This window comes from Babylonia areolata, chromosome 21, assembly GCF_041734735.1.
Source record: "Babylonia areolata isolate BAREFJ2019XMU chromosome 21, ASM4173473v1, whole genome shotgun sequence".
Classification (NCBI taxonomy): domain Eukaryota; kingdom Metazoa; phylum Mollusca; class Gastropoda; order Neogastropoda; family Buccinidae; genus Babylonia; species Babylonia areolata.
Window position 1 is genome coordinate 43,399,116 of NC_134896.1, and position 23,815 is coordinate 43,422,930.

A 23,815-nucleotide genomic window follows, 5' to 3' on the forward strand; every position below is an offset into this window, starting at 1 on the left:
TTAACTGTAATGTCATTCACACAAATGCACTTGACATTGGGGCAATATTTAGTCTGTAACTGATTAGATAATAGTCTGAAAATGTGACATAAAAGGTCTGCGAATCAGACCAAAGTCTTAGAGAGTGCACTGACGATGTTTTTAAGTTGAATTAAACTACTTATAAAAGTCTGTTTCAAGTATACTACTCATTTCTTTAGATATGTTGAAAAGGCAGCTACCATGGGATGGTATCCAACAAAAATTAATGATTGTGCCTTTCACATTTGTAGGCTTAATTTTTGTTGAAAAAATACCTTTGTTCAAAGACAAATAGAGTGCAGTGATAACTAAAGCATTGAATACAGCAAGCTGAAGTATAGAAAACATACTATTATAAAATAGAAAGTGCACAGAACTGGCTGCAACAAGAGACATTAGCAATGATAATGGAATCAAAAGGGGAAACGAGCACATACATGCACACACGCATGCATAAACAGAGGTAAAAAAACAGATGAATAACTATATTAAAAAAACAAACAAAACAAACAGTAATAAAGTTGAAATTGAAGACTAATAGCATGGAGCATCCTTAGCACAACTTCAAACTTTAACCATTCCAAGCTACATCAGATATGAATAGTATTTGTTACCAAGGAGAAGACTGATAGGACACAATAATAAAGGACACATGTCGTGTGGGTAGGCTGTATATTCCTTGTTGTGCACAAATAAGTTAGGAATGGAGACAAATTCCTCACTACAACACGTAGGCTATTTCATGTTTTCATCTCCGTCTCTATCAGGGTTGCCCGACAATAGTGTTGAAACGTCAGTTTTAACATTGTCAGCAGAAATGTCTTTAAAAATCCGTAAGTGTGCAATGTAACTTGTAAGTGTGTTATTATGAAAATATATTCCTTTTTTTAAAAGTATTTTAAATTGATTATTGATATGTGTTTATGCCTCTTTCACTCTATTTTTCTGCACATGTGTCAGTCTCTCTGTCTCTCTGATTCTCCATTCTATTTTGGGTTTTTTTTTCTCCTGTTTTTTATTCCAGAAGCACTCTGGAACTGCCTTCCGGTCTGTTGTCACTTGACCAAAGGGAACAAGAGATCAGTTAAGTTCAGTTACTCAAAGAGGCATCACTGTGTTCACACAAATCCATGAATACGCTACACCGCATCTGCCAAGCAGATGACTGACCAGCAGTGTAACCCAATGCGCTTAGTCAGGCCTTGAGAAGAAAAAAAATCATAAACAAATAAATGGATTCATTAATAATTAAACAAACATGAATAAAAGTAAGCAGATAGATAATGAAATAAAATAAAATGCGGAAAAGAGAAAAAAGTAAAATAAAAAAGTAAAAATGAAATAGAAAATGATGATAATAAATAAATAAATGAGCACATAATGCAGATATACATTACAGACACAATACTTTTTGCAGGACATCAGCAGATGTCTTATGGGCACTCAACTGGTTAATATCCATCATGTTTTTCTCTGTGTGTGTGTGTGCGTGTGTGTTCCATTCCAGACAGCTGAATAGAGAAGGACAGAAGAAGTGTGGGGGGAGGGTTGTCGATGAGGACCCCGTGGGGGTATCAGCCCAGCCATGCACGGCGGGGACAGTCCGGCGCGGAGCAGCGTGGAGGAGGACAAGTCGGGGGTCACCACCACCACCTCCATCACCATCCGGGCAGCAACACCTGAACACCTCATCCAGCTCTGTGTCAATGCTTTTGGTGAGTGTTGGGTTGGATTGTTGTCATGGTGTGCATGTGTACATATATGTGTGAGTTTGTGTATGGGGATATAATATGGGTGTGCATGCTTATGCATGTGTATGTTTGTATGTTCATGTGTGTGTGTGTGTGTGTTTGTGTGTTTTTTCACAAATATTGTTGAAAATGGAAACTAGTGGTCAGTGTAAAAAAAACTAAAGTGATGATATTTAATTCTACAAACAAGCTAAAGCCTGTTTTTAAGTTTGGTGATGTATGTTTGGATGTTGTCAATTCTTTTAAATGTCTTGGTATCGAATTTAGATGAAACGGAACTTTTTACAAAGCTAAAAAAAATTATTTATGAACAGGGCCAAAAAGCTATGTTTTCGTTCAGTCAGCCAGAAATCAAGATTTACCTTTACATATCATTCTGGTCATGTACCAGTCTATGATTGTTCCTATTTTGTTGTATGGTGCAGAAATATGGGGTTATGAAAATGTAGATATACTTGAAAAATTAGAATTTAAATTTTTGAAACGCTTGTTCAAACCGAACAGAAATACTATGACCCAAATTGTTCATGGAGAAATTGGTATTTATCCAATTAGTGTGTTTGTGAAAATGAGATTAGTTCGATTTTGGACCAGCTTAGTGATATCAAACACAGAAAAATAATCTGGGAAAATATATTTGATATTACTTGACTTATATCGAAATGGTATTTATTCTTCAAAATGGATGAGTTGTATCAGACAAATTTTAATAGAAGCAGGGTATGACTGTGTTTGGGATGCTGAATTCTTCTTGGAGAGGGAATCTTTCTGCAAGAATGTCAACATTGCTTTGAGAGATAGTTTTCAAAATCTATGGAGACATGCTCAAGAGGCGAGTAGTAAATGTTTGTTTTATCGAAATTTCAAAAGTGGATTTGGTAGAGAAAAATATATAAGTCAAATGCCTGATAATTATGTTATGAGCTGCTTCAGATTTCGAAGTAGTAATCATAAGCTGGAAATAGAAACAGGGAGACACAAAGGCATACCACGAGAGTTATGGCTTTGTAAGGTTTGTAATGTCTGTGATTGGGGACAAGTTTCATTTTATAATGGAATGTCCCAATTATGACCAGTTACGAAGTAGACATGTTCCTAAAAAATATTTGTCTCAAAAATTGGTTTTTAATTTTTGCAGTATGCTCAAAGGAGGCAAAAAAGTCATTTTAGCTGTAAGTAAGATGATTAGATATGCATATGTTGCCTAGCTATACTTTTGGAGTTTAAAGACATTTGTGTTTTTTCAACTTTTATGTGACATTGTTGTGTATTTGGAAATGTTTGTTCTGGGCATGAAAAGATTATTTTGCAGTAATCCTCCATACTCCAATAGGAGTCAAAAGATAATGAAAACTTGAAACTTGAAACTTGTGTGTTGTTGTTGTTGTTGTCAGTTGTGTGTTTTTGCATGTTGATATGCATTTACAACATTTGCACAAATGTGCATGTGTGTTATTGTGTATTATGTGACTGCATGCATGTGTTGTGTTCACTGCATGTGTATCAGTATGTGTGTTCTTACATTAATCAAATATCTTTTTACTTTGACTAGTTTGAGTGATATTAAATGTGTGATGTGAGTGTGTGTGTGTGTGTGTGTGTGTGTGTGTGTGTTTGCATGTGTGTGCATGTGTGTGCAAGTGTGTGTGTACATTCTGTTAAAAGGGGAATATACAACAACAAAAAAAGAAAAAAAAAAAGGATAAGGTAAAACAATTGAATCAACCAGCCGCCATGGCGAAGTGATTAGTGTCGTGGACTGACAACTGGAAAGATGCAAATTCGAATCCCAGCAGAGATGGGTTTTTCAGCCTGCGGCCGGCTCCTACCCAGAGTTGAGCATGCTATGGACTTAAATGGGAAGACTGGGACCAGACAGTTGAGTATCATCCACTTTATGGATGGGTCTTTGGGTGTGTCACAAACCCAAAACAGGTAAGGAGGAGTGATGGCCAAGCACTACCGTGGGATTCACACAGAATAAACACTTGGAGGGGTAAATAACAAAAGAAATGAAACTTTATTTAAAAATAAAGTGAATAACATGAGACAGTAAACTAACCTAGGCTATGAACATAAAAGAGAAAATATAAAAGAAATAATATAGAGAAAACAAAATATTAGGAAGATAGAAAAGTGATGAAAAAGAAGGAACTCACTTCAAAAACATCCTGTTACCACAAATGCCCATCCCGCACAACTGTAAAACGTTCATACATGCACATTCTTACCTCCCTAAAACTCACAATCACTAACTACACGTGCATCACAAACGCCACACCTAACAGACACATCACACACAACACGCACAAGGCAAACATATCCAGTCACTCTTGTGACACAGCGTGTTGTTTCAATTTCCTGCTGACCAACACTGCGGGTGTCTATCTCTCCGGCCTAGTTGAATCCAGCATATCGTTATGACAGGAAGTATAGAGTACAGCCTTGTCAGATAGTCCTAAACCAAGATGGACCTCCATAGCAGCATTGTCATCATCATCATCATCGTCTTCCTCCTCTTCCTTCATCATCAAAATAAAGAAAAGTCCAGATTATGTGGCCTTTCATGCCCTGCTGACATGGTGACCTCAGTTTCGATACCCCTCCACTTCCCCACTTGGGGTGAGTCTTGTCAAAGTTTTCAGTGTTGGAGGATTCATGGGGGACTGTTGTTAGAGGGACGTGGTGGCAGTCTTTTGGGGAGATGCTCACCTAGCTTGGCTCTGCGACTAAGCCATTATTGTTGTCAGTTCGGGGTGTAGTCCTAAGTGTGTTAAATTATAACAGGCACTACTGAGCACCACTGAAGTGACTCAGCAGCGGTGCACAGTCTCCTCTGGTGTGTGGCCTAGCAATCTAGTATCTTTGGTTTTCTGTGGACTGCCGATGTTGGAACTATGACAGACAAACCCAGGTTTTGCCATGTATGGGACTTGGAATGAGTGGCATGAGAGTAGTGCCACTGAAACGGTACAGATGATGTGGCAGCAAAAAATTAAAAATTAAAAAAATTAAAAAGCATCCTGTAAACACGAAAAAGTAATGTGAAAATGTTTCTCCAATTAACAATTAAAAAAAGAAAAAGAAAAAAGAAAACGGTGAAAAAAATCAATGCTTTTGTCACATTACAGAAAGATTTCAGTCAGACTGTGTAAGAGGGATACAACAATACATTAACTAGTTCAGTGCTTATAAGATATCAGCTGTCGTCCTACAAAAAGTGTTGCCATATGTCCCAATTTTTCCTTCATTGGAGTTTGGTTCAGTGCACACAAACAGACTCTGAACAGTTGGTTTGATGTGTCTAGATTATAAAGATATTATTTAAATGAGCATACATCAGGTAGAAGATCCCTTACTTCTCAATAATGATTTGCTAACTGGTCTATGTGGAAAGGCGGTTTCATCATATGCAAAAAAAGGTGTTGAAAACTTTGTCCAGCAAAGGAAGTGGTCCCAGTCAGTAGATTCACACAATTTTGAAAGCTGTGCTTATGATTATGGACAGCTATAGCAATGGAGAGGGATCTCTCTTGTCCGATGATTGGTTTGAACACGAAGGTGATTGACAATGACAGTGATGAAACTGACAGCCCATTTGATGGTAATTCAGTCCATCTTTCCAATCATACAGCATTTTTGAGCGAGTGGCTGTGACTGACAGAATACGTGCAGTGAAGAATGGAAAAGGGGGAGGAGAGGGAGAGGAGTGATGTAAGATGATAGATCAAATGTCAGCCAGATGGTGCAGAATTGGGTGTGGCAGTTGGACACCAGTGGACTTGCATTTCAATGCATACTGCAGGAAATAGACTACTGCCAGTGCTCCACAATTTTCACGAAATGCAGGGTTGAATGTGTTCTGCACGTGAAACGTGCTTTTTGTTTTTAATGCTTTTTGTCACTGAATCAGTTGGTTGACTTGTTTGAAGAGGAGGTGAGTTGGATGCACAGCAGACACTTTTATCAGCCCAGGTGCAACTTGGAGTGAGTGTCATCAAAGAACTTCACTCTGTTATTGGGGAAAGCTCTGTGCTGTCAAAAAACTTGACTGCTTAGTTTCTGAGAACATGATTGAAATTTTGTTGACAGTATGCACATTTTGTCATTGTTGGGACAGTTACTTACTGAGGTGTTATTTGTGTTTGTATTTGTGTTTCTTTTTATCACAACAGATTTCTCTGTGTGAAATTCGGGCTGCTGTCCCCAGGGAGAGCGCGTCGCCATACTACAGCGCCACCCTTTTTTTTTTCCTGTGTGCAGTTTTGTTTGTTTTTCCTATTGAAGTGGATTTTTCTACAGAATTTTGCCAGGAACAACCTTTTTGTTGCCGTGGGTTCTTTTACGTGCGCTAAGTGCATGCTGCACACGGGACCTCGGTTTATCGTCTCATCCGAATGACTAGCGTCCAGACCACCACTCACGGTCTAGTGGAGGGGGAGAAAATTTCGGGGGCTGTGCCGTGATTCAGACCAGCGCGCACAGATTCTCTCACTTCCTAGGCAGACGCGTTACCTCTAGGCCATCACTCCATCACTTATAAACTTGTAGCTGGTTTTAATTTCTTCTACATGTATGATCTGACAATATATATGCTATTCCCAGCTGTATTTTGTTTGTTTTCTTTATAGACGCCATTTTGTGGAGGTGGAAATAGACTTTTTTGCTGCATAAAAAAATAATATCTTCACTTTAAATGCCTGAACAATTATGTACAATCAGTCTGATTTGGGGAAAAAAATCAACAACCCATATTCAGAATCTGCGTTCATTTTCCTTCACAAAAACATTTACTGTCTTTCTGTATCTCCCATAGTTTTTGTACTACTCCCGAATCCTCAAAATTCCCTGGCAAGGGGAGACACTTTTTTATTTAAAAAAATTTTTTTTATACAAAATTATCTGGCACTCAACTGATAAGGGTGTGAGTGTATGTAGGTGTGTGTGTTTTCTTCAGTTTAGTGCCTATCCACATATTGTGATTTTAGATAGAAAAAGAACAGATCCATGTTTAAAGGAGCAAGTTAGCTTCAAGCTTAATTAAATCAAATGTCCAACTGGACTGCTAAGCAAACTTTCAGAATTTTTAACAGCAGTACAAAATCATCAACTTCTTTAAACAATTTACATTCTAAGAGTACTTGCGTTGTCCTCCTAAAACAAAGTTAACTGTAAACTTCATTAAATGAAATGTCCATCTGGACTGCGAAGCAAACTTTCAGAAATTTTTAACAGCAGTACAAAATTATCAGCAGCATCTTTAAATGATTTTTTCCCCTAAAATCTAGGTTAAAAAGGCTTTAAGACCTCACATTCAAAGATCAGTTTCTGTTTCAGTAGCTCAAGGAGGCGTCACTGCGTTAGGACAAATCCATATACGCTACACCGCATCTGCCAAGCAGATGCCTGACCAGCAGCATAACCCAACGCGCTTAGTCAGGCCTTGAGAAAAAAAAAGAAAAAGGTGAATAAATAATAGATAAGCTTACATAAATAAATAAATAATGATTATAATATATATAAAAAAAAAGGTAGTAGTAATAATAATAAAAATAAAATAATAATAATAATTAATAAATCAATCAATCAATAAATAAATAAGATAACAACAATGATAAATAAGCAAATAAATGTAAAACATGAAGACACACATTCACACATACACCCACACATGCATAACAGATATGCACCAAACATGCAGTTTCACAGATATGAAAGCACAGTTAAATACATATAAACGTACATGAGCTCCAACACACACACACACACACACACACACACACACACACACACACACGCACACACACACACACATTACCCTGCACCTCCTCTACCCCCCTCCTCCACACACTCATTTCTAGTCTCCGTATCGCAGCTTCCACGGCACACACACACACACACACACACACACACACACACACACACACAGATGAACACTTACTTGTACAAGCACACACACATATGCCCATATCTCCCACCCCCAACCCCACACACATATATACAAAGATATATATTTGTGTACGTTCCAGTATCCTGTTGCTTCCACAGTGTAGGCATGCATACACTCACATACCTCATCCTCTACCCCACCTCCCCCCGCACCCTCACCTCCCCCTCACACACACAGACACACACACACGTGCACAGAACTCTCCTGACACTTGTGTACACTTACACTCTCGCGCATGCACAAACGCACTCAAAAATATAGACCCACACATGCACACAAACACACACATACACACACGCACAGAGACTGCCACTGATTGGCTTCAAGAGGGATGGGAAAAGATCTCTGATGCCAAGAACGTGGCGTCTAGTGTGTTGCTCAGTCTATTGTATTTGGAAAAGCCCACAGAGACTCTGTTCCGTTTTGAAGAAATTTGCGCAATGTTGGTTTGGAAATGATGCCGATATTTGTTTGATTTGCAAAGCATCGTGCTCTACCTTTCATGTTAGACTTATGGCCGCTCCCTCTCTCTGCTTTTATTTCTTTGAGGCGATCAATGGTGTGATGGCCTTGTACCTGTTCTTTTTGATATTCTTTGACTTTTCTGAGGATTTCCGATTTTCCTAGATGTAGGCCGCTCGTTGGTGTTGCGTTACCAGCAAGTCTGTCAGCTCGCTCATTTCCCTTAACACCTGCATGTCCCGGGCAGTATGACCATGTGAGTTTTTTAATCTGAAAGTTGCGCATTGCCTTATGCCACTCTGGGCTTCCCATTCCGTTTTCAATTTTCTGTATGAGGTTCATTGAGTCGGTTAGAATCATGGCATGTTGGTTGCTGGAGGTTGTGACTTTGTAGGCAGCATTCTCTTCCCTAACTGTTTTTCCATTTTGTTTTGCAGTGAATCCCCAACCGGATTGGTCTTTGGTGACTGAGCCATCTGTGTATATGATGATGTCCTCTTCTTTACTGTTTTCTTCTATGAGTAGCTTCACTTCTGCATCAGTTTTGCCCTCTGGCCATTCCCGACAATGTCTTCCTAGAGTGGGTGAAATGGCTGTGTTGAATAGATGGTTGAGGTTTTCAGGGTTTTTCTCCCATTCTTTTGTTTCTTTCAGGCCTTGTAGTCAGCATACTAGCTGGATTGTGTCTTCTGCTTGCCCCATCCATGATCTTCCTCGTCCTAGACGGCTGCCTTTTGGTTCTTTGACTGCATCATGCAGTGGGTTTTGAGGGTTTTCTAATGCTTTGAAGTAGGTCTTGACCTGTTCTAACTTGTTTCTGGCCTGCACTGAAGGAAGGTCAAGCAGGTATCACATGGTTTCTGTGGGCGTGTCTTTTGTTGTTCCAAGGATCAGCCTCATAGCTTCATTTTGAACTCTTTCTAATTTTAGGAGGTTGCTTTGAGACGGTGTTGTTAGCCCAAGTCCGTAGTCGATCACACTGAGGACAAGTGATTGGTATAGCAGTAAGAGGTGGCGTTGTTCAATACCTTTGGTTGCCATTGCTTTTAAGACTGAAAGGCCCTTTTTGCATTTGAGAACAGTATTTTCCGTATGTTTTCTGAAGGTCAGCATCCAGTCGAAGTGTATTCCTAGGTAGCGTAGGCATTCAGTTTTCTCGATCTGAATCCCATCAAATGACACAGAAGGTCACGTTTGGGCTTTCGCTGGATTGATGGAAGATCCTTTGTCTTTGCACCATTGAGCAGTATTGTTTAGTTGTTTCTGGACGGCTTTAGTTCTTTCCTGAGCATCTTTCGAAGTTTTGAAGACCAGGCCATCATCCGCAAGAGTAAGCACCTGAGCTATTCCATTGTTGTTTAAGTCTGCAAGGCCCTTCGTGTAGACATTGTAGAGGACAGGAGAGAGCGGAGACCCTTGTGGCAGTCCCATGGATAGTTTAGAAGGTGCAGACATCCAACGGTTCTTTCCTGAAGCACTGCTGATATCCATCTTGTCAGTGTCAAACTTACTCCATACCTTAGTAGCAGCTCTATGAGGTGCGCAAACTGGACTTTATTGTAGGCATCTTCAAGATCGATTGCTACTGCTAGTGTTTCTTCTTTTCTTTGAAATCCTGCATACACCTCATATGCAAAAGCAGCTGCGTTTTCCCATGTGGACTTGCCTGTTCTGTAACCACCTTGATTTGAAGGGAGAATGTGCCTGTGTTCAAGATCCCTTGCAAGTTTCCTGGCTATCATGCGTTCCATGAGCTTTCCAGCAATGTTTTGCATGGTTAGGATCCGGTAGCTGCTTACCTAATGATGGTCCTTTCCTGGTTTTGGTATGGGTTTTAAGAAGCTGTGTGTCCAGTCCTCCGGCACATGTCCATTGTGGAAACTGTTTTGATGTAGATTGAAAAGTTTGCTTCTGTCTTCTTCCGATAGTTCCTTGATGTCCGAGTAGCGAACTTTGTCTGGGCCAGGAGCTGATTCTTTCTTGCATTTAGCTATTGCTTTGTTTAGATCATCTGTTGTCAAGTCATCATCAGGTCCAGTCTGCATAAGGGTTTGGTTTAACTCCTCAACATATTTCTTTTTCTCATCTAAGTGTCTTTGATCGCTCTGTTGTATGAAACGTTTGAGCAGGGCGGATCCTTTTTCTTCGTTTGTCTTAAGCTTGGTTCTGTCAGTGTCTGCCATGTCTGAGGTTGTTGTTGTGCACGTTTTCCATTCCATGCGATGATAAAATTGCCAGAACTCTGTCAATGTTGAGTCATAACTGAGTGCCTCGCAAAACTGTTTCCACTTGTCATTTTTGGCCTCTTGAGCAATGATTTCAAACTGTTTAGTTTTTCTTTCATTTTTGTTTCAATATCTTTGTCCGGAGATGGTTTTGTTCTTTCTTTTTGCCAAAGTTTGACAGCCGCATGTTTTTCTATCCAGGCTCTGTGTGTGTCGGTATTCCACCATGGGGGCTGAATAGTTTGCATCCTGTTCGGTGCCGTTCTTTTGTTTCTTCTGCGTCTTAATTTTTCGATGACGGTTGTCTCTTTGGTTTCATACTGAAATGGATCATGCGGTTTCATACAGGGTTTATCTGACAGTTTGTCACTGCCTTGGTGTGGAAGCGTCTCTGCATTCATTTCTGCTCTGAATTTTGGAGATGTTAGAGCGATGTCGATCACACTGTCACTGTCCCCTTGTCTTGTTCCAAGGCGAGTTGGGGATGTGGTTGTTAATGGGCTAAGAAGAATTTCCCCTATCATTCCTTCAAGTGCGAGTCCTTGTGGGTTGGTGTTCCATAGCTTCGATCTTGCATTTAGGTCTCCACAGATAATGACTGAGTCTCCAAGTTCGTTCTCTATTTCCTCTAAAAAGGCCCAATCCTCTTTTGTTGTGCAGGTTCCTGGGTGAACATAGGCATTGATGAGCACGATGCTTTTGTGAATTCCGTCAGGTTTTTTTGAGACGCACCCCCACTAGTTCACATGAGTTGCTACACCATTTCTCTAGATTTATGGTGGAAACTTTGTTTTTTAGGTTTTTGTTCAGTATGATTGCTACTCCTCTTCCTTCATTCCTTTGAAAGACTGTGAAATTCTCAAAATGTATTGGTCTGTCTGCACTTGTCCTGGTCTCTTGGAGACATAAAATGTCAAAATCATATGCCAATTTCTCAGTTGTTGAGATTCTCATTCTCACGCTGGAACAATTCCAACTGCTGATTCTAAAGAATTTCTTTGACAGCTGCTCTGCTTTTGTCATTCTGCTACCTAAGCACAATCTTTTCCCACCTCTTTTGCCACGCCCGTTTTGGGGTTTTGGGGATCTGAATTTATGTCTCGTGCTATGCAGCTGATCCCAGAGGTGCACGCGAGACAGGGTTTTGTTAGTATCCATAGAAGGGTGTTCAATGTGGTGAGGGAAAAAATTTGGTCGCCCTGACAGAGCCACTTATCAGGGAAGGGCAATGGATGTCCATCTGTGTGGAGTCCGTCAGACTGGTGTCACCCTAAGGCCAGACTGCATACAGTTAGTGACTGTTTAACCCAGCAGCCATTCATCCCATTGGTACTGTATGAAAGCCGTGGGATTGGGGATTTATGTCAGTTTGTCTCCTCTTAGCCAGTGGAAGGGTGCATCTGTGTATTGTTGCGTAGCAGATTTTATTTTGCAGAAAAATACAGGTCCTTCTGTAAAAGTCACTCTGTCCAAAACAAAGATAAGCGATTTTTCCGTGCATTTGATGGACAATCTATCTTTGTGGGTCTGCTAAGCATTGCATATCTACAACGGTCAACTTGCGCGTTGTTTCACCCGGTGCTATACTGTTTCTGGGCCCTCTCTGTCATTCACTAATAATTCAATAATTAAACAATAACGCGATGACAAATTATCAGTCAATCACACAGAAAAATCACTCTGTCCAAAACAAAGATAAGCGATCTTTCCGTGCATTTGACGGACAATCTATCTTTGAGCCCTCTCAATAATTTACTAATAATTCAAACATTAAACAATAACGCGATGACAAATTATTAATCAAATTCACAGAAAAATCACTTTGTTCTGAAGCTTGTAGACTGTCTGTCACACACTGACCAGTGTGATCTTAACACCTGGTAGTTTCAGCCACACAACACAGTTTCAAATACTGCCTACACAGACCTCTCTAGTGATGGGTCCGCTAAGCGTTGCATAACTACAACGGTCAACTGGTCAACTTGCACGTGGTTTCGCCCGGTGCTATACTGTTTCTGGGCCCTCTCTGTCATTCACTAATAATTCAATAATTAAACAATAACGCGATGACAAATTATCAGTCAATCACACAGAAAAATCACTCTGTCCAAAACAAAGATAAGTGATTTTTCCATGCATTTGATGGACAATCTATCTTTGAGCCCTCTCAATAATTTACTAATAATTCAAACATTAAACAATAACGCAATGACAAATTATTTATCAAATTCACAGAAAAATCACTTATCTTTGTTCTGAAGCTTGTAGACTGTCTGTCACACACTGACCAGTGTGATCTTAACACCTGGTAGTTTCAGCCGCACTACACAATTTCAAATACTGCCTACACTCACATTCAAAGAGTACATGTGTATTTGAGAGTTGTCCTCCACAGCAGTATGTGACATTGTTGCTATATCTGGTTTTAAAAGCATTTAGTTTTAACCTTGAAAATAGTGAGATGATCTGCCTTAATTTTGATATACTGTAGTGAGGGTGAAAATGACAAACATTACAAACCTCACATACTCTTTTTGGGAACTTTTTTGAAGTGCAAACAAACTTCTGTTCCTGTTCCTATCCCATGATTTTTTTTTTTCTAATAAAATATATCTATCTGATACAGATAGCAGAGAGTCCGAATGTCTGCTTTCTTTCCTTATTTGCACCTTGTTTGGCAACTTTCATTTGGTACAATTCCAAGTTGTGAAGTTGTGAAGACACTCAACAAAATGTTATATTTGTACTTCCTTGAATTACGTGATGTATGATCTTGCTAATTTCTGTTATTCGGTTAGATTTTTTCTTTAGTGTAGCTGAATGCAATTCAGCACTTGGAGAATGGAAAATGTGTGTGTATGCGTGCGTGCGTGCGTGCGTGCGTGTGTGTGTGTGCGTGATTGAGAGAGAGAATCACATTGAGATGTAGACTGCTTAATTTGTGTTATTTTACACTATGAAAACAAATTGATCAAAGAAAGATACCAACTGAGCTCTGAATCAAACATCCAGAAAACTTGTGGAGAAGTGAATAATTGTTCATGATATGTTTAATGGATTGGTGTGCCTCAGAAACAGGGTAATTGATATGATTTTTAATAAACAGTTTTGTTTTTGGACAATGGATAAGTGAGTCACATTTATTTCTTTTCCCCATGGACATTTTATATTTTTGCTATGATTTGTATGAAGGGCCATCAAATGAAATCTATAGACCAAACTGGTGATATGTATATAGACCAAACTGGTGATATGTCTGGAATAAGAAGGGGAAATATTAGGTAAAAACTGTTTACTGTTTTCAGGCCTCAGAACATTAATGCATGTTTGGCTGTAATGACACTCAAGAGTCTTTTGTTAAAATGGTCATAACTTACATTCTCTTAAACTGTTCAGTGCCATCTTGCTTGATATGGACTGTGTGGGTGAGGGAATTTGTTCAAATATTTATACAACATATAATAAGTTTATTTGAGAATCTTTAGAAAATGGTTTTGTTATTAACTGGAAGAATGAACATCATGCTTGTAGTAGATACTTGTTTTTATTTATTTTATTTTAGATTTAAGATTGAGTTTTTCAGCAGAGAAACATAAATCTTGTTTTCCTGATGTTTATATTCACACACAAACTGAAATTTGATTGCTGGAGTCCTGAGCTACTGACTCCAGTTGGATGCTTTCATAATATACCACATGGTGAACTATCATGCCCTAAATATAATCTGTCAGTGATTGGAGAGGAATTTCATTTCATCATGGAAAATCTTTATCATATTTTACAGGAATAGATACCCCTGTGCTTTCTTCATTCTAGGTATAGTGTTTGTAGACTGATCTCTTCAAATTGGAAAAAAACCCACAACTTTTGCTTTCAGTTACAAACTTTATAAAGGAGAACATGCAGATCAAAATATTATAACTTTAAATAAATAAAAATGATACAACTTTGAACCCAGCTTCATAGTTCTACTTTTGAAGAAAATAATGGAAGAGGTGGTTTTTATACCTTGTCTGTCAATACCAAATTTAGATTAAACTTAGAGAGAAAAATATTTCCACTTAAATGTTATAAATCTTCCACATTTAACCATACTTTAAGATTGTAACAGTGTTTGTTTGTTTTTTTGTGGGTTTTTTTTTTCAGTCTTTCATTTATTTTGTTTAGCTTCTGGATGTGCAAGATTTGATTGGTTTGTTCCTGGTTTGTTGGCAGAATATTTTCTTATTACATTCTCTGTGTGTGTATTTGTGATCTGAATATATATATATATATTTATTTACGTGTGTGTGTGTGTGTGTGTGATGATTCCAGTGGAGGGGGGACCAAAAGAGCAGGAGGAGTTTGTCAAGGTGTTCTTCTTGATGCACCAGTGGTTCATGACCTCAGAGGAGCTGGCTCAGGCCTTCATCGATCTGTATCCTTTCTGCTGCATGCCTCACACAATCATTGGTCAGTAGAATTATAAAGCTGGCTGTCATGTCATATTGATTTCTAAGAGAGAGAGAGAGAGAGAGAGAGAGAGAATGTGGCCTGTTACTCATATAAGAGAACATAGATTGCTTCCAGATTATAAGGCTATATACCTACTTCCAAATGAGAGTAGGGAGAGGCTTCTTAGCTATTTGACTGAAACAATATTTCATGCAGAAATGCATATGAATCCTCTAACCTACAGACATTACAAATGTTGGATAACGTTATCTTCTGTTATTCTTCCTAGTCTGAAAAGTTCAAAGTTTGCCCATTTCTTTCCCAAAAGAAACTGCAATTCCCTTTTTATTCTGTTGAAAACATTCATGCATTTTCTACACCAGTTTCTGTTTTTGTTGCATGAAGCGATGAGTGTGTGCAGAAGTTAATAGATTTTGCTAAATGAACACAGGGTAAATCATGTTTTACTGGAGTGTATGTGTGTGGTATTTCAGCCTGAAATGAACACACATTAGACACAGTCCTTTGTTATGATTTATTCCCGCTAAGCGACTCTCGTAACCTCTCGTAAGTCATCAAGGGAAATAACCCAGCACCCTCCCTTTTAAGTTGTTATTTGACATAAAAGAAAATAAAAGTGTCATTGAGCAGAACAAAATTTGTCTGTTTAAATGAATGATAAATGTCACTGCAGTTTGTTCAGTGGAAAAATTTGTTGCAATTATTTAAATCAAACAAGAGAGAAAAGACAAAAAGCATTATTATATGTTTGTTTTGTTGTCTTTTGTTGTTGTTGGGGTTTTTTTGTTGTTTTTTTTAATTGTTTTTTTTTTATTTATCCTTGAATTTGAAGGGGTTTTGATACATGATGACTGAAATGAATAGAGTTCACAGGTCCAGTCGATCTGGAGTTTTATGGAATCTTTTGGGATGTTCAGCCAAGGCAGGAGTGGGTCTCTGGAAAACTGCAGCACACTTGGAAGATGTGCCTAGGTCTGGAGCTTCTGAAGATGCTGCAACACAGGCTGGGGATTTACTGTTGACCTGTGTGGGTTTGGAGCAGACAGGAGTGGCTGGATATGGACCAGGAGTGGCTGCAGGAGGGACTGGTTCTTGGGGAGAGGAACCAGAAAGTGGGTCCACAGGGCTGGGAGCATTGATGGCTGTTGGTTCTTCACTGGAGAAAGGAGGTTCTCTCGTCCTTTATTCTCAGTCCAGTGTTTGCGAACTTGATCTGTGTGGCATTTTATCATAAGGCCATTTCCTTACTGCACCTTGAAAGAGAGAGGGCCATTGACTTCAACAACAGTTCCATGCAGCCAGGACTTGGGAGACCCAAAGTTACGAGCATATACTTTGTCACCAACTGCGAAGTCTCTGTCTTTAGCACTTCGATCACGTGGGGACCCGGGTAATGGCCGGGCGCGGCCTCCCCTTGGGAGTCCGCGCCTAGCTGCGAGTCCCCACAGCACGGAGATGACTTGCCATTCACCCTTCTCCCTGCCTCGCGCTGGGACACCTCGGGAGGCGACGCTCGTACCACTTTCCCCCCGGTCCCCTTCATGACCGTTTTACTGGTACGAAAGTCGCCTCCGCGATCAGCGTCTAACGACGCATCGCCGCGGTCCGTATCGGGAGGAATCATGAGCTCCGGGCCTGGGAGAGTCTCTTACCGAGTCTCAATCCCAGCATCATGATCCCCTGCCTTCGTGGTATGGCCCACGAGGCATGGAACCCGCGCTTAGGCACCCAGCGAAAATCCGACCCCCAACAGAGAAAGGAAAGACAGGATCGACTTAGAGGCAGAAAAAATCGAACGAATCGAGGGTGCCAAGTCGAATCGAGTACACAGAATGTAAGCATACAATAAACACAAGCCGCATGCAACAAAATAAGGCCAAAAGGATACGCTGAACAGCCGAAAAAAAGCGTAAGACGAGACAGAGCGTAAACCTGACAAGATGGCGTGGAGAGCCTTGGCCAAAGGGATGATTAAGCGCTTATAGTTTTTAGAGGCGTTTGATTGGCTGAGAGCGGGTGGGCCCGTCTTTTCACTGTTAGCCGCGCGAAATTTGGCCAAGCAGAGCAAACCAATAGGCCTAGTTTGCATCAGTTTGACATGGTACAGTATATGACACCAAACATGGAGTATAATACAAACTCCTACTTTTGACTGGACTTCTTCCACTTAGTGAGACAGCGTTAGCTTTGTTAAATCCAGACGTGTCTTGAGCCTCTGTTTCATTAAGAGTTCTGCAGGAGGCACACCGGTAGTTGAGTGAGGTATGATGTGCTGCTCAAGGAGAAAAGTGGCCAACTTATCCTGCATAGTGAGTTTGGGAGACATCTCTTCATGGCCTCCTTGAATGTTTGAACAGCTCTTTCTGCCAGGCCACTGGAAGCTGGATGGTAAGGTGAGACCAGCACATGGCCAATGCCTAGGAACTGAGTGAAGGTTTTGAACTTGGTGCAAGTGAACGTAGGTCCATTGTCAGTGACGATGGTATCTGGTAATCCATGTGTGGTGAAGAGTTCTCTTAGGCAGCAAATAGTTCTCTCTGCTGTGATTTTGGTGGTCATCTTTATCTCCATCCATTTAGAGTGGGAATCAACAACCACAAGAAACATATGTCCCATGAAGGGTCTGGCAAAGTCCACATGAAGTCTTGGCCATGGTTTTTCAGACCACTCCCATGGATGATGTGGAGCTTTCTCAGGCATGTGACGAACTTGCTAGCAGGCTTCACATAGTCTGACAATGGCTTCTGTGTCACTATCAAGTCCTGGCCCCCACACACATAGGAGCGGGCATGGCACTTCATCTTGCAGACACCTGGATGACAAGAGTGAAGTTCTTCCAGCATCACTGTCCTACAAGCTGGAGTTAGAACAATCCTGTTCCTTAAAAGAAGACAACCACTTGAACACACAGTTCTGTTTCATGGGTCTTGTACAATTTCAGTTCTGACTGCCATTTTCTTGGAAGTTCAGATGGCCAGTCAACTAAAGTGTATTTCTTGACATGTGATAGGACAGGGTCACGATCAGTCTATGCTTGGATATCTGTAGAAGTGATTGGGGTTGTCGAAAGATGATCCATTAGGAAAATATACTCTTCTGGGGTCTCAGGCTCAGCACTGGTGGTTGGTATGGGCAACCTGCTGAGAGCATCAGCATGTGATATGGTGGCTCCTGACTTGTAGCAGATTGTGTATGTATATGCTGACAGTTGCAGTGTCCGTCTTTGAAGTCTGGTAGAGACCTCTGTTGGAATGGGTTTATGTTCATTGAACGATGTCATCAAGGGATTGTGATCAGTGTATAACCAGAAATGGTGGCCAAAAAGTTAGTCACGAAATTTCTTCACTCTGAAGGCGACTGCAAAAGCTTCACTCTCAGTGTTGGAGTAATTACGTTCAGCTTTGTTCAGTGACCTGGAAGCGTAGGCAGTGGGGCGTTCTGAGCCATCAGGAAACTTGTGGGCTAGAACTGTGCCTAGGCCTACTGTGGAAGCATCACGGGATAAGGTTACATCCATGTCTGCATTGAAGTGAACCAGAAGGTCGGCTGACAGAAGCATTTCCTTCACCTTCTTGAAAGCTTGGTCCTGTTGTGAAGATTGTGAAGATTGTTCAGTGGAGATAACACTGTCGCCAACCGAGGCAAGAACTTCCCATAGAAGTTAATGAGACCAAGGAATGACTTTAACTCAGCTGTGTTTTGGGGAGTTTGGACATCCAGAACAGCCTTCACTTTCTCAGGTGTGGGCTGGACTCCTTCGGCGTTGAGACCTAGGTATGTGACTTCCGGTAGAATGAATTCACGTTTCTCCTCCTTAAACTGGAAACCTTCAGCTTCAAGTCTGCGAAATACTTCCGCAGGTGGAGAGTGTGGTTTTCATCGGTGCTGCTAGTGACCAGGATATCATCTTGAAACACTGCAACCTATGGAATGTCCTGCAACAAGCAGTCCATTGTTTGCTGGAAGATGGCTGGTGCAGCTGAGACTCCAAATGGCAAACGAGTGTATCCTCGTCACCAATGTGATATTTCAGCCTCAAATGAACACACATCAGTCACAGTCCATTGTTCTGATTTATTCCCGCCAAGCGACTCTCGTAACCTCTTGTAAGTCATCAAGGGAAATAACCCAACAATGTGTGTGTTTTTAAATCATTTTTTTATTGTTCATTTTTTAAAACTGGTTTAGTGCCAAAGAATTTTACACACAAAAAAAGTGCTCTCCCCTTGCCAGGGAATTTTGAGGGGTAATGCATTTTCAAACATTCTAATACTCAACTACAGGAGATACATAAGCAAAGTAAACATTTTTGTGATGGAATGTGAATATGGATTCTTAGTCTGGGCCTTTTTTTTTTTCCTGATTATCTTGATTTTAGATATTTAATCATTTCAAAGTGATGTTGACACTTTTTGTGCATCAAAAAAGTCTATTTCCACCTCCACAGTATGACATCCAAAAAGAAAAGAAACAAAATACAGCTGGAATTAACATGTTTATTGTCAGATCATACCTGTAGAAGAATACAAATCATATTATTTGTTTATGATAACAATCACATTGCTCGTGTACATGAAAGTGAATGGTGGTGTGTCCATCGAGATCGATGATGACCATCGTTGTCATCCAGCTGGGGGAGGGTGGTGGTGGGGTGGGGGGGAGGATGCTCATGAATCTATCTGTGAATGCGCAGATGGCTGAATAATCCAATCTGCGCACGAAATGTTCGCTGACAGTTGGGGCAGACAAAGACAGGCATATCATTGTCAGGGAGCTTGTTTGCCTGTGACTTTCTGGCCTGCCTCTTCTGAACAGCTGCAGCAGTCCTGTTGGCCTCACACAACTTGGCGCCTTTGTACACAGCAGCGCGCCATTTGTCACGGTCCACTGCAGATTCCTCCCAGGAGTCAGGGTTGATATTAAACGCTTTCAGAGAGACTTTCAGAGTATCTCTGAAGCGCTTCTTCTGACCTCCGTGTGATCTCTTCTCTTGTTGCAGCTCGCCATAGAAGAGCCTTTTGGGCAGCCAATGGTCTGGCATGCGTGCCACGTGTCCAGCCCAGCGAAGCTGGGACTGCATCAGGATGGTGAAGATGCTGGGAAGGGTGGCTTTTGCGAGCACCTCTGTGTCTGGGGTCCTGTCTTGCCACTTGATGTTCAGTAGCTTCCTGAGGCATGTTGTGTGGAAGTAGTTCAGCTTCTTGGCATGTCGTTGGTACACTGTCCAAGTTTCGCAGGCGTACAGTAGTGTGGAGAGAACTACTGCTCTGTAGACCTTTAACTTGGTCTCAAGACTAATGCCTCTTCTGTTCCAGACATTTGCATTGAGTCTACCAAAAGTTGCGCTTGCTCTTGCAATCCTGACGTTCACTTCATCGTCGATGGTCGCATTTTGTGACAGTGCGCTGCCAAGGTATGTGAGCCGCTCCACCGCACTGAGTCTCTGACCGTTGACTGTGATGTTGGGCTCAATGTAGGGTTTCCCTGGGGCTGGCTGATGGAGAACTTCAGTTTTCCTCGTGCTGATGGTAAGGCTGAAGTTCCTGCTGGCAGTGGCAAACTTGTCGACACTGAGTTGCATGTCAGCTTCAGATCCAGCGTTGAGGGCACAATCATCAGCAAACAAAAAGTCTCTGATGATGTCTGTCATGACCTTCGTTTTTGCTTGAAGCCTTCTGAGGTTAAACAACTTGCCATCTGTTCGGTACTTTAGGCCGATTCCAACATTGCATCTCTGAAGGCATCAGTAAGCATTGCAGAGAACATGAGGCTGAACAGCGTCGGAGCCAGGACGCAGCCTTGCTTGACACCATTTGTGACAGCAAAAGGAGCAGATGTTTCGCCATTGTCCTGGACTCGAGCCTGCATGCCTTCATGGAATTGGCTGACCAAGGAAATAAATTTCCGAGGGCATCCGTACTTGGCCCTGATCTTCCACAGTCCCTCTCTACTCATGGTGTCGAAGGCCTTAGTGAGGTCGACATAGGTGGAGAACAGATCAGCATTTTGCTCCTGACATTTCTCTTGCAGCTGCCTTGCAGCAAACACCATGTCGGTTCCGCGCTCTTTCCGGAATCCACATTGGCTCTCAGGCAAATGACCTTGGTCAAGGTGTGCTGTGAGGCGGTTTAGTAGGATCCTGGCAAGTATCTTGCCTACGATGGAGAGCAAGGAAATGCCCCGATGGTTATCACAGGCTTGCCGGTTCCCCTTTCGCTTGTACAAGTGAATGATAGATGCATCTTTGAAATCCTGGGGGATCGTCCCTTCTTTCCACGTGAGTGAGTACAGCTGATGGAGCTTCTCAGTCAGCACAGTGCTTCCATCCTTGTAGACCTCTGCTGGTATGGAGTCTGATCCAGGTGCTTTGCCAGTGGATAGCAGACGGATTGCTTTCTAGGTCTCAAGAAGTGTTGGCGGATCGTCCAGTGCTTCGTTGATGGGGACTTGTGGGAGACGGTCTATGGCTTCATCATTTATGGAGGAAGGGCGATTTAAGACACTGTTGAAGTGCTCAGCCCAGCGTTTGAGAATTTTCTCCTTCTCGGTGATCAGGGTATTCCCATCTGCACTGAGGAGGGGGGATGATCCTGAGGATGTGGGGCCGTAGACTTCTTTTAAGGCATCATAGAACCTCTTCATATCTTGCCTGTCAGCATATCCCTGGATCTCATCAGCTTTGTCACTCAGCCACTTAACCTGAATCTGGCGTAACTTTTGCTGAACAGTCCTGCGGATGGCATCATACGCATCCTTTTTTGATGTGGAATTTGGGTTGCTCAGGTAGGCTTGATGCAGACGGCGTTTCTCATCCAGAAGCTGCTTGATTTCATCACAGTTTTCATCAAACCAGTCTTTGTGCTTTCTGGTCATGGGTCCCAGGGTCTCTGAAGCTGTACTATAGATCAGCTCACGCAGGGTCCTCCAGTCAGACTCCACATTCTGGTTGTCCAGAGAGGCGGATTCCAGACGATCTTCCAGCAGCTCCACAAAGGACTGTTTGATGGTGATGTTTTTCAGCTTAGCGATGTTGAGCCGTTTTGGAGCCTTCTGGCCTTGGGGGCGTCTCTTGGGCTGGATTCGAATATTCAGCTTCGAGACTACAAGGCGATGGTCTGTCCAACACTCGGCGCTGCACATGGTCTTTGTTACACGTACATCTTGCCTATCCCTTTTCCTGACGATGACATAATCGATGAGATGCCAATGCTTTGAGCGAGGGTGCATCCATGACGTCCTGTTACGGGTAGGGAGGCAGAAAACTGTGTTGGTTATCAGCAGTTCATGCTCTGCACAGGTCTGAAGCAAAAGCAATCCATTTGGGTTGCAGTGGCCCACACCGTGCTTTCCAATCACTCCATCCCAGGAGATGTAGTCAGAGCCAACTCTAGCATTGAAGTCCCCAAGAATGATGAGCTTGTCTGCTTTAGGGATAGCAGCAATGACAGAGTGAAGGTCCTTGTAGAACTTCGCCTTCACTTCATCCGGGTTGGTCATGGTTGGGGTGTAGGCACTGACAATGGTGAGGTGCTTCTGGCCAGATGCCAGTGGGAGTTTCATGGTCATAAGCCTATCGTTGACTCCCTTTGGGATTCCAGCTAGCTTGCTGACAAGTGCTGTTTGTACTGCAAAACCAACGCCAGCCTTACGTCGCTCTTCGCTTCCTCGTCCACTCCAAAAGAAGGTGTAACCAGATCCCCGTTCACAGAGCTCGCCTTTGCCTGCAAGCCGAGTCTCACTCAAGGCTGCGATGTCAATGTTGTATCTGGCGAGTTCGGATGCAACTAGTGCCGTTCTCCTTTGGGGTCTTTCTGCGTTATCTCTGTCCAGGAGAGTCCTTATGTTCCAAGCACCAATGGTGAGAGGAACGATCCTTGTTTTTTTCTTTTCTTTCTTTTTGTTTCGACCGCTGATGTAGGGTCCCCGCCAGCCGCGGTATGCTGGCCAGGGTAATATGGAGCAGGCAGTTTTTAGGGCACCTTTTCTAGCCCTTTCCTCATGCCAGGGAGGTGAGCAGTGCATTCCTACAGAGGGCTGCTCAGACGCTCAGACGGCTGCCGAGCTCCATCGCTGCTCCTGTCGACGAAGAATGACCCTATGGCCTGAGCCGCCTGCGTGCAGGTCTGCGGCTGCGACTGCCAGTGTACCCACACCTGTCGTTTCGTCGCTCGCCTGTCGCCACAGGACTTGGGGGTGATGAAATGATGAAGGATGAAAGGTCATTAAGGATGACTGAAGACTTGCGCGATGAATTTGTTTAAAGTGAAGAGGAATTGCGCAACGTCGACCTCACTCTCTCGTCCGGGTCCACCAGTTTCCAGTGGCAAGACTAAGTCGAGACGACTGGAGGATGAGCACGGATGCAGTGGATGACCAAGATATCCTTTCGGTGTCTCATCTTGCTCTCTGCACTCCACAGTGCGTTGCTGTAACCGCCTTCCTCTCCGTTGAACTGATAGGTTTCTTCCGCAGATTCTGCCGGATCCAGACTCCGCATGCATGGGTAGGCACACCCCGGGGGCCAACTGCATGTGGCATGCACACAGCACGGTGGAGCTAGAAGGCCGTCGGTGGCTCTCATCTTCTTCTTCTTCTGCGTTCACTCATATGCACACGAGTGGGCCTCTACGTGTATGACCGTTTTTACCCCACCATGTAGGCAGCCATACTCCGTTTTCGGGGGTGTGCATGCTGGGTATGTTCTTGTTTCCATAACCCACCGAACGCTGACATGGATTACAGGATCTTTAACGTGCGTATTTGATCTTCTGCTTGCATATACACACGAAGGGGGTTCAGACACTAGCAGGTCTGCACATATGTTGACCTGGGAGATCGTAAAAATCTCCACCCTTTACCCACCAGGTGCTGTCACCATGATTCGAACCCGGGACCCTCAGATTGACAGTCCAACGCTTTAACCACTCGGCTATTGCGCCCGTCTAGGTGGC

At 42.3% G+C, this 23,815-nt stretch overlaps 1 protein-coding gene across 5 annotated transcripts in view; it reads left to right on the plus strand.

Moving 5' to 3' along the window:
• Window positions 1-23,815, plus strand: part of LOC143295899 (ras guanyl-releasing protein 3-like) — a 253,140-nt gene that overhangs the window by 57,108 nt on the left and 172,217 nt on the right. For 4 of the 5 annotated variants that reach the window (XM_076607577.1, XM_076607580.1, XM_076607581.1 and 1 more), the window contains exons 2-3: window positions 1,529-1,736; window positions 14,724-14,826. In XM_076607577.1, the coding sequence (XP_076463692.1) occupies window positions 1,607-1,736; window positions 14,724-14,826 (233 nt within the window). In that variant the 5' untranslated portion in view covers window positions 1,529-1,606. The remainder of the gene's footprint in view (window positions 1-1,528; window positions 1,737-14,723; window positions 14,827-23,815) is intronic. The other variant, XM_076607579.1, reaches the window with a different exon arrangement.